This window comes from Cataglyphis hispanica, chromosome 11 (assembly GCF_021464435.1).
Source record: "Cataglyphis hispanica isolate Lineage 1 chromosome 11, ULB_Chis1_1.0, whole genome shotgun sequence".
In the NCBI taxonomy this organism is placed as follows: Eukaryota; Metazoa; Arthropoda; class Insecta; order Hymenoptera; family Formicidae; genus Cataglyphis; species Cataglyphis hispanica.
The window spans coordinates 6,522,069-6,534,243 of NC_065964.1; the positions used below are offsets into that span (position 1 = coordinate 6,522,069).

Below are 12,175 nucleotides of genomic sequence, written 5' to 3' on the forward strand. Positions count from 1 at the left end.
TTTGGTGTCGATTTCTCCTGCGAAGATTTACTTCCAACATAATTACTTTAATTATTTTCTTTTCGTTTCTCGATATCTATTTGATTGTTTTTCTATGTAACTAAATGGATTTTCTTTGTTTACAAATAAAATAAATTATTTAATTGTTTATCTCTCTCTCTCTCTCTTTTCTCTCCTTTTTCTAAATAATATCACTAGAAAGAAACAATATTTATTTTCAAGGTTAAAATAGTAGGCATATTATACATGAATTTACTTATTGTATATGAATTTACGAATCTAAAATAATTTTAACCAAGTATTAAATTTAATAAGAAAAGTTAGTTCAAATTTTAAAATAGATATCTGAAAATAATCTTTCAAAATATTTATCTCGAGTTTATTACAACTGTCGCTCAAAATTTAAACCTGCTGTATGTGTATTTAAATACCTGGCACAAAAACGCAATGATTGACAAAAGATATGTTTACCTACAAGTATAAAAACAACTAAAATAATTATAACATTCTCATAACTGTAAGCTACATTCTGCATTCACAGTAAAAAAATTAAAACAATTAAAAATATTAATTATGTTATAAAAAACAATTAATATTACAATTAAATAAAATTATAGTAATTGATATTGTATTTATTCAACATGAAGGTACACTAATCATCATTTAGAGGCCCTTTAGAAAGGATATGGGGGAGATAAAAGACAAGATCATAAGGAACCATTAACGGATAGAATGTAGCTCGGTAATAAGAAACTGGTGTAACCCAAATTTCGCCTTTCGCGCGATCCCTCGTGAATGGATACCCCCTTCCTTCAGATCCCTCCCATCTCATCCTCATCCTTATCCTCCCCTTCTCTCCAAAGTACTCGTTCCCCCGACGAGTCCTTTCGAGACGAAGAAACGCTCCAGGCGTTTCGCTTCAGTAACCGCGGTCTTGGTTCAGCTCCTCCCGGATTCCTTTGTTTAATGCCTTATTGCGATATTTTAACGCCATTGCACTGTTGCCATGCGCCGAGCCGAGCCGAGTCGAGCCAAGCCGAATCGCGTCTCTTCCAAAGATTTCAATTAACCGAGATTAAACGAAACTGGTTTCGTTAATGGTTTATTACTAGAAAGTTGTGAACCAAGCGATAATCAACCAATAAAAATAAAGAAATTTGAGTTTTTAATACAAGTTCTTACTTATATCATCAATTAATTATAATATCAGAATTAAACGCGAATAATTTTGATAATTTATATTCAAATAAATAATTTGTCAAAGTATTATTTCGGTTGCTATCAATCCAATGTGTTTTAAAATGAACATGTGGTAATAAGTGTTATGTAGAATCATAAAGTTAAATATATAATTTTTTTTAAACAATACATTTATAGATAATTTGTATATGTCGTTACAAATAATCGATATCGGAGTTTCCATTAAAATTTACAAATTTATTTGCTTATTAAACTAAAGCAATTTCGTTGAAGAAAACATAGCATCTTTAAAATAACTAAAAAAATCGATTTTTTAATTTTAATGGTTTCTTTCAGGGCAATTTTTGTACGTAATTAATGTAATATAATAAACACACATCTGTGCCCGGCAAAAAAAAAAAAAGAAATATACGTTTTAGTACCCGATAAATTATTATTAGTCCCAATAGCAAAGCGCAATGAACGTACAGCTGTGCTATCATTACAGATTTAAACAGTCATAAAAGATTTATACAGAATGTTGTTTAAGATACGAAGAGCAAAGTTATGCCAGACTATGCATCGTGTCAACGATGCGTCAGAGCGTAACAGAATCACCGACGTATTTCTGGGATGCTGCGCGACCAACCGCGTTCTTTACTACTAGCCGCGAAATATCTTTCCCAAGTGCCGGCACAAATGTCGTCAATTTTAGATGTACATCGCGTGATTCTATATGCGAATAACGCGTTATTTCCGTGCGTTATTCCCGAATCGACGATTGCAGAAACGCGAGATGGGATAGAGAGGATCTTTGATGCAGCGGATGTTGCATTCTCCTCCGAAGTTTCACCGTGCCGTATACATAGATATATTGACCTTTACGCTTTTCATCAATCCGCCTGAAGCAAGGAAAGATTAATACGTTCTATCATTTGCTACGATTTGTATATAGCAATTCAAAGTTAAGATTTTTAAGCGTAGATATGTCTATTGTTTAATAAATAATTAATAATAAATAATAATAAATAATTTGAGATTTTGAGACTAAGGTGATTTTTAAGTTATCTTGAAGTCAATAAAGTGATTTAAAATCAATTATTTTACTTGTGATTGAAAAAAAAAATTATTGATGTCAAAACAATATCGTTAAGAATTTAAATTTTTCTAAAAATTGTCGTGTTAAAATTTATGTCATTCTACATCGAAATCCGGTGCAGCGCAGCTTCTACACGGAATTCAACGGCGCGAATCGGCACAGGATTTACGTAATTTTCAAATTCCTTTGCGTAAAAGCGCGGAAGAAAGATTACGTCGGCGCGGCGGATGGCGACGATAATCGCACACTTCCTAACGGGTAGACATATTTTTGCGCGGACGACAATACGGTAGTTTCGCGAGAGGGAGAGATTTCCGGACTCCTTTCGCGATGAATGATGGACGCAACGCCGCTGGGAAAACGTCTCTCGCCCGACAACAATAGTCGGCCATGCGCCCATTGCTCGATTAGTTTTCTTCTTCTTTCTTTCTTTTTTGTTCACAAGAAAAAAATGTTGAATTTCGTCGTCTTATGTGCAATATTCTGTCGCGATTTCTATATAAGATATACGAGCACGATAATGTCCATCCATGATCGACGAGCATTAATTTCGAGATAATGTTGGACACTCGATATTAATTACAAAAAGCTCTAAAAATCTTGAAAAATAAAATCGAGCGAGATAATTGAAAATGTCAGAAAAATAGGACAATGTAATAAATTGGTAATAATAATAAATCGATAAATATTGTCACGTAATTAAAATAGTATGATAAATTAAATGATAAATTATTTTAATAATCATTACAAAATAACAACAAATGTTAGTTGTTAATATTGTCATTAAAAACTTATTCCGTTATTTATTCAGAGATCTAAATTATTCAGAGATCTCAATTCAATCCTAAAAGCATCCAACATTATTTAGTAGCGTTTTCAGAATTCTTAATAAATAGCGTTTTCTTTTAAAGATTACTAGATATATCTTTCCATCATTATTCACGGTTCAATCAATTGCGGGTGGTCTGCGACTTACCAGCCAAGACTCACGCGAAAGCTTATTGGTCGGACTCCTAATATGCACGCCGAAGTCCACCTCCTCGAGAACACTATGAATCACTGTGAATCACTGAGTCACCAACTAAGATGCGAAAAATCAATCGAAGGAAAAACGTTCTGGCGATGGGAGAGAAGACGGCCGACCGTGCAAACGGATGACAAGCGAGCGAATGATCGAAGGAGCCGCCAGGCATCGACTTAGCTCGCCCGAGGACGAAGGAAGAGGGCAAGAGAAGTATTCGGGTGCGCGTTATACGTTTGCTAAACCTTTCTTCAATACCATAAAAAAAAGAAACAAAACCACGTGAGGCGTAGCGATCGATGGCGAGAAGAGAAAATTTAACACACAATATGTGCGAGATCTAGCGCCTTACAGTTGAGATGAGAAAGACGATTCAATTACGATATCATTGTCTGAGCAAAATTCGCAAGATTCGAAAAAGGATTTTGTGCTGGAAGTTATTGGTTCAAAAAAGTTTACATACTGAAAAAGTTATAGCTAATCAACGTGATTTTGCAAAGAGTCATGACTTAACAATAAAAAAAGTTTAATATATTATTAAAACTATTAAACGCGAGAAAATTTGTCAACATTTTTTTACTCTCTCGGTGAGGATGATAAAAATATCTCTATGTCACAGCTGTGTGCATCTGCACGAAATCGTGGTAATTTCTCGCTCACCTGCTATTTCTGCTGTTCCTTCTCGCTTTCTCATCTCTCCTGGTAAAAAAGTAGCTCAATCTACGAGAAACGGATCGGTCAACGAATAGTTCGTTTAAACAATGGGATTACCAAAGTCATTTTCTGCATGCCTTACCAAAAGTGTCGTTGTCGATCGACGGAAAAACGCGTCATAAAACACTACGCAAATTTTATGTCGCATCCGTTCCGGAAATCAGGGAAGCAGAGCATGACAAGTAAAGGCCACGAGGAGATTGACTAGATTAGAAAGAGATTCGTCTTTTCTAGCGCATATTTCCCGACAAAACCACATCGTTTCTCTTAACTTCTCGAATATCGTCCTATCTTTACGGGCGATACGATAATGGAAATAACTCGATTTGGATTTCCTGCACTTATTGAACGGCAATATTGAATCAGTTTTCTCCTCGCTATTTATGATCATCAAAAGTTTCTTTCACAAGAAATATTATACCTTGTGATTTTTTTCTTCCAAGGTTTTACAAATTAAAAATTACCGCAATTTGCGCATTATCATGTTACATTAGCATGTAAAAAAATTTAACAACTGTATGATCGATGATTTCATGTAGAATAATCTTGTCGATTATTCTACATGAAAAAGTTATCAAAATTATCTCAACAGTAGCTATTAAAATATGTATAGCTGTTATACTATTAGTCACGGGACTAAAAGATAAGGATCGTATAGCTTAAGAATCGAATGTAATTCAAATTTTGAAATTATCGAATGCTTGCGTGCAGCGAGACTTATGTACGATTTATGATTTATGTTACTGATAATGAAAAAAAAACTTACGTGGATTCTGCAGCACCTGCCGGTAAACGCGGAGCGCCGCGGTCCTCTGATCAACGTAGTCCCACAAACCGTCGCAAGCGATTATGAGAAAATCCTCGGTACCATCCAGAGACACGCATCGGACCTCAGGCTCGCCGCTAACGTACGGTTTATACGGGACATCGCCTGGAAAAAAAGAAAAACTAAGAAAGAACGTTCTCTCCGCTATTTCAAGTGGATATTACAAGCGCAAGCGCAAAAAGCGGAAAGGAATGCTCGACTTCGAAAGTATGTGTGTATTAAAGGAAGAATCAGCTGAACGGATCAGCTACGTCAGAAATTAATAAATATAATACATTTCGAGATTTATGAATTTGACTATAAAAAGCACACTCTTAGCATTTTAAAATAGAAAATTAATAATTAATTTGTGAGTTAAAGATTTGCTTTATAAAATTTAATCTCAAAATTATAAATATTATGTTTTATCAAACTAACATTTTTACTGTACACAAAAAATTAATGAAAATAAAGATTTTTTAATTCTACAGGAAAAATTTTTACTTTAACTCAAAAATTAATTATTAATTTTATATTTTAAAAGGTTAAAAAAAGTGCTTTGTATTTGTGTGTATATCATATTCATAAATCTTAAAATATATTGGATTTATTAACTTTTGACGTAGTTGATCCGTCCAGTTCTTTCTTAAGATCGTAGTCGAGGTAACTGTTTACCTCGGTTTTTATTCATCGCTAAAACCGTAATTCAGATATTTTAAACGTAAAAAACATGCCACGCAGCGCGCAATTAGTTATAATTAACTGTTTAATGAATAGCGCGGCTAATTTAAATAACGACGCCAGCGGCAACGCGCTTCCGGTTATTATGAATCTGAACTAGCCGCTTCTTTTCTCTTCCTTCGCCTACACAAAACTACGTACATACCCATGGAAATAGTTTGTTATCACGTAACAGAAAGTATTACCCCATTTGCTTTAATTAAATTACTTCTTTCGTAATTAACTTTCCGAAATTTTTATTTCACTTGGGATATCCGTTGCAACAAGAGCTGAGAGTTAACTGCTTAATAAAATTCTCGAGGAAAAAGCATGCCATTACTGTCGAGCTTACATAATTCACGCCGTTGAATCGAATTTTATATAACGCCTCATATTTGATCAAAAATAAAAAAAAAATTTTCGATAACTGAAGTTATATATATATATATATATATATATATATATATATATATATATATATATATATAACTTCAGTTATCGAGAATTTTTTATTATTGATCAAATATGATATAAAAGTATATATATATATATATATATATATATATATATATATATATATAACTTCAGTTATCGAGAATTTTTTTATTTTTGATCAAATATGAGGCGTTATATAAAATTCGATATATATATATATATATATATATATATATATATATATATATATGATAAAAGAATCATTTGCGTGACAAAGGTCACTTTGTCATCTACGCGTCGACTATAAATTGAAATTTATGAACGTTTGACTATCGGCCTCGCCTCTTTGCACGTGTCTATATGCTAAGGATGAAAGCAGAAATAGTCTTTTTAATTGTATTCCGGATATGCGAGCCACTCGGTGGAGCGCTCCCGGAGCGTAACTGCACGTACTATTGTGTCAGCAGGCAAACGGAACCAACAGGATACCCGACGCACGCGGCCAGAATTTTTTCCAGCTCCTCTTTGCACTTACATACAAGCGTCGCGTCTCAAGCCGTAATTGGGCACCCGTTGCCCGTCCTTACTTGGCTCGCGTTTGGACGCGACCTGCAGCAAATATTTCAATCGACGACTCGAATTTTCCATGAATACGAAAAAAGAATGCGTCTCGTATCAATGTAATCGCGTTCCCATCGTGCTAATTTCCGTTCAACGGAAATTTCGAATTGCCACTCTCGTTTTGACTGTCGAATTCAGATCTTACTTCAAATATAGGAAAAATTAAAAAAAAAATCATAAATTAAAAAAAACAGAAATAATAAAGATTAAAAGCGTTTTTGTACATAATATCTACCGGGTAGCCTGACATTGGATATCGTACGCGTTCGATCGTTCAATTAGAGATTTTTTGTTGTGATTCTCACTTATACATAAAATCTTCATCATCAATACTTGTCTAATACACTTTCTTGGAAACTAGAGATGATTGATCTTGAGAATTTAAAAAAGTTAACTTCAGATTACTCACCCCTCACTCAAATTCTTAAAAAAAAAGCGAATTCAATCACTGATCTAACTTTAGATCTAATTTTATATTCTCACGTGCGATTTTATCAATATCTCTTCGATAAATCTAAATTATTAGTCAAGAAATAGATATCGCGGTTTCTTATTCGCGGCTATTCGCGTTTTCTATGCAGTGTCGATTTTTCGATTATACTACGTCACGAACGTCCGTTATATCGCTGTCTCCATCTGTACATTTGTGCATTAATTTCGTATCGCGTCTTTCGCAACGCAGCAAAGATCAGCCGGTAAATTGGTGGTAAAAATCTTATCGAAACAATCTGAGAAAAATACGTTTTTCCGTAAACATTTTCATTACATGGTGCAATATTTTCAGTGAAAGACAAATAAAATTAAAAACTTATAATAACGTAATAAAAGAATATATATACATACATACATACATACATACATACATACATATATATATATATATATATATATATATATATATATATGCACATCGCAAAGACTTACCTATAGCTCGAGATATGCTGAGAAATCCGTTTACTCGCAGGACTCCCATACAATAAACGACGACTCCTCCCATATTGCGGATTCGTTCCCTTTCATCCTAAGGAAAAAAATAGATCGTGAAAAATAGGACACGTCATTGCTGTCTTGGTTAATAAATCTCAGGCATGACATTGTCGATAAAAATTGTTATTGCGTGAGTAACATTCTCGCGATAACATATAGGCGTCAAAGTGTCGATACTTCGATATTCTCGCTGGGATGTGCATTTTGCGCGTCTCGATTGTTTATATAGGACAACAAGGTATTTCAAATAAGTTGCGCGATGACACACAATGTAAAATTACTGATTTAATAGTCTATCTCTTCTTCAACATGACAGTCATCGGGACGCAGATCGACAGTGATAGAAGACTGTTGGATTTTGAAAATTACGAGGAATACTTAGACTCGCTAGTGAGTCCGGTGGATATCTACTATCTCCGAAGTAGTAAAACCTCGCGACATTTGGCCGAGCTCGGTTACCGCTGTACCGGCGAGATTCTAAGCGAAAGGAACTTTTATCGTCGCTTACAAATCGTGAAAAATCTGCTGTTTCCCGTTTACCGTCCTTACGTACTCACCTACGAATACATAACGCCCGTCGGTAGGTTAATGCAGGAACTTGGTCTACGCGAGCGATCCAACAGATTGGGTTATTTGTCGACTATCGTATTCGTCCGTCAGTTCGCCACAAAACTACGACAATTCGAGGAATCGGCCTATATCGATTTCAGCGACCGACTCAAATCGGAAAATTGGTTGCCGTATTATCGCGGCGAGAGAAGATTATCGCCGCTCAAGCGAGATCTTGCGTATTATCACTGGAGAACAGGAAGGACATTCTTGAACGAAACTTGCAATTACGCACCGATTGTAGATCCCAAACGTGGTTTACTGTTTAAAAATATTCACGATAGACAGATGATTACTGTCGATCCGACTGCCGCATCACCCGGTATAGACACAACAAGAGTACGGATACATTGCCCGTTTTATGAGCACGTGATATTATATGATCATGTGACCAGAAGCAAAATCAGCCTTGAAAATTAGAAATATCAATAACATTCGGTTTTATCATTCTGATTAGATATTTCGTAATTACAAAATTAATCTTGACTCGTTCCTTTTCCCAAAAAAATGTAAAGAAAGCGACGATTGAAAGAGTATTTTAATAAATAAAAAAAAAAGTTAAATTTATAACTTCAAATTTGTGTTTAAAATAAAATTGCTTTTTTTATCTTATTCTATTTTGTTAAAATAGAAATCTAGATTACTTACTTCTCGTGCGGGTCGATGAGGGTTCACCAATGGTTTCACGGTGCTGCTCGTGACTAGGGAAGCCATACTGTCGCCGACCCAAGCAATGTACAACTTTTTATTTAATAGCAATGCGCACACCGCAGTAGTTCCGCCGTTTAATTTCTACAACAAACGATAATAATCGACAAAGATTATTGAATATCAAGATACAAAAAATAAATAAAATATTGACACTGTGTATGCGCGAGAAATATTTACCTGCGTACTCGATTTTGCTATGAATCTCGCGTCAGTAGTCAGGAAGGCGTCACGCAACGCGCTTTCCGGATCCGTAGGATAGTAAACACTCTCGACCAAATACTGGTGCAGATGTGTCGCGCAATACGCCGCAGCATCCTGCCCGCCATGACCATCGAATACTGCATAGTAATTCACGATCGTGTTATCCTGCAATGGGTATCAATTAGTATATATTTTAGAATGGATCAAAGAGTATGTTCCGTTTTATTACGACTTCTATCTATCACTCTTATTCATTTAGTATAATAATTTCAGACGTCAATTTTAATAGTCGAGAAATTTTTTGCCAAATCTCCTTACCCGAATATTAAAAATAGTGTGCAAATCGTGTAGGATCATGTGGCGGTCCTCCATTTTTCTCCTAGCATTCCTAGTGGCACCTACCGTCACATGAAACGTTGACGAAGGCGGCGGCAGAAGTGCCAGCCTGCTGTTATCTAAATATCGCATGCAGATTTCATTTATCTCGTTCGTAACAGCCTGCATGAGCTTTAAAGGCGCGTATGCTACAAAAAAAATTGGTGGTTAAAAATATTGAATATAAGTTATTTTATTTCGATTATCTTACAAGCCATTTAATTGAACATGAGTCCATTTTCGAAAATCTTTTTAAATTCGATACATGTATCTCTGGATTCTATGTTTATTACCAATCTCAATAAGATTTTATGCTAGTATTAAGAAAACGGACTTGCATATCATTTTTGAGATGAGCGACTCATGTTTCGCGCCTTCAGCGAATATTTCTCGACTAATTCTCTTGTAATTGTTTCGTTTATTTGCCAAAGAACTTCTTTCCCATTAATATGTTAATGTATGTATGCGTGAACGAATAAAAATATATTTTAATTTCTTAAAGTATAAATAAATGAATAAAAATAAACTTACTCTTCTCTTGTGGTCTCAATCCGCAGATTTCGGGTTGTTTTTTGCATGTTGATTTAATCGCTTCTATCACGAGATGGACGATATATGATTGTAAACTCGGCGGACAATATCTGAAATCAATCCAGTGTATCGTTATTTTTTTTACTTTCGAAATGTTTATCGGGTGTACATAATGCTTAAATAAACTTTATGAACTTACTCTTTAATCATTTACTCGGTATTGGTTTTTCTTGAACACAAAGCTTGTAGCAATAATTTTATAACAATTATAAGTAATTAAAAATTAGAACAATTTTTCGCAAAATTTAAACTTCCATGAGAGAGAGAAAGATAAAAGCAAATAATGAATATATTTTTCTCTCTTTTTATGCTTAAAAATAATTAGAAAATAAGTAAGTTCTCAGTTTTTGGAAGAGAAAAAAGAAAAAAATTCATAGAAATTCATGGAAAGAGTACGAGGAAAGCAAATTTGAGTATTCAAAGCGTATAAAAAAAATCCGTGTTCGTCCCGCTATCTCTCGGTTATCGTTTATCTTTCATAGTTTATCCTTTTCGTTTGAAGCGTGACAACGACGATGATGAACGATGATAGCCTCGATGGTTTCACTTGCAGCGAATAAACGCGTTGACGGCACGGAAGTAGTTTTCATTACGTGACGATCCTGCTATTTCTTCTACGTCTTTTTGCGAAATTTTCAAAAGAGCAAATACATATACGAATATGTACTCATAAAGAGAGTAAATATTCGCCAAGTAAAATTCTATCTTTCATGCATATTTCCCTTTTGCGTGATACGCCGAGCAGTTATGCGTAACTTTTTTGCGTGTTAACTTTTTCATACACGCACACGAGATATTTCTGTATTAGAACTGCAATACAAATTTGTATTTACTCGAACTGAGAAAAAAAAATATTTGTAACTTTTTGCGAATGTTTTTTTTTCTTTATAAAAATAGGTTACTATTTTAATATTAAATGTTATTAATTTTATTTTAGTTAATTTAAATATTAAATGTTATTAATTTTATTTTAGTTAATTTAAATATTTAATGTTATTTTTAATTAATTTCCGCATTTGCTTCAATAAACTGTATAAAAAAATTGAGTTAGGAAGATATTATATAACAAAAAAGGCATTGTCTTTTATAATTAGATGAATCAATGATGAATTGACGACAAAGAAAAATAGAGAAGAAAAATAATTTGATTAACAAACGTTTTGAGAGAGAAAAACGGTGTCGTTAAATTATTTCGAAAAATATTCTTGTCATTATTTTTGCGATTGTCACAAAGTGATTGAATGTTTTGTATTTGAAATAATAGGTATTTCCTTTATTCGCGAGTGAATGTATATAAAAAAAATCACGGATCTCTCTCTTTTTCTCTAACACTGTATATATTCTAAATATATTATTATAATCAGCTACGATTGAAGCTTCTTCGCTTTTCTTTCCATGTCTATTTCTAGGAAAAACTAAACAATGAAATCATAATCGATTCTCCAATTATGATTCATAGAAGCTAGTCGGAGTTAATTGAAGCACATTTTTGTACTATATTTTTTTAATATTGATCGTAGACATTCCCAGAGTACTCTTCAAAGATAAGATCTCCTAACGAATAGCTCGCGATACGATTTTGAAAGCGTTGAGTCTCGCGCTTACACGATAAACTCGAAGCCGAGAGCATTTCGGTAAAATGTCAAACACATACATACGCACGTATACGTACTACGAGCATCATATCTCGCCCACGCAACAATTTGAACAAAAAGTAAAGAATTTATATGCTTACATTTTATTGAGGTACTGTAGGGACACGCTGATGACCTCACCGACCAGCTCGCTCTCATCGATGTCGTAAGCGCTCACCTTCACGGGTAGCTGATCGTTCGGATTCACCCGGGCGACGAACTCTGCGAAGAAATGCAAGTACGCACCCAGGTAATCACCGTCAACCACGCAGTTTGTGGCCATTGTGTGTCGCACTGCTACGCGCTGCACGTGCCGCGAAAAACGCGCGGCGCGCGCACAATCACTATTTTCCGTGACGCGTAATAAGAGTGTCGATGCAAAGGAAGATCCGATCCAGGCTCGTACCCGCTTACTACTGTCTTACTTCAACGATAAAGTCCGTCCGATATCCGTATACAGATATTACGTCATT

General features: G+C 34.5%; 2 protein-coding genes across 2 annotated transcripts in view; one reads left to right on the plus strand and one right to left on the minus strand.

Moving 5' to 3' along the window:
* The window catches only part of LOC126853146 (serine-rich adhesin for platelets-like), a 38,507-nt gene extending 26,497 nt beyond the window's left edge, over positions 1-12,010 (minus strand). Inside the window, exons 1-7 of the mRNA XM_050598647.1 lie at positions 11,804-12,010; positions 10,009-10,118; positions 9,421-9,626; positions 9,079-9,267; positions 8,839-8,982; positions 7,519-7,615; positions 4,780-4,944 (exon numbers count right to left, since the gene is read on the minus strand). Coding sequence (XP_050454604.1) covers positions 4,780-4,944; positions 7,519-7,615; positions 8,839-8,982; positions 9,079-9,267; positions 9,421-9,626; positions 10,009-10,118; positions 11,804-11,985 — 1,093 coding nt within the window. The 5' untranslated portion in view covers positions 11,986-12,010. The remainder of the gene's footprint in view (positions 1-4,779; positions 4,945-7,518; positions 7,616-8,838; positions 8,983-9,078; positions 9,268-9,420; positions 9,627-10,008; positions 10,119-11,803) is intronic.
* Positions 7,659-8,610, plus strand: LOC126853172 (cilia- and flagella-associated protein 299-like). Its single transcript, XM_050598715.1, has one exon. The coding sequence runs from the start codon at positions 7,777-7,779 to the stop codon at positions 8,608-8,610; it is 834 nt and encodes a 277-aa protein (XP_050454672.1). The 5' UTR covers positions 7,659-7,776.
* Positions 12,011-12,175: the final 165 nt, after the last annotated feature.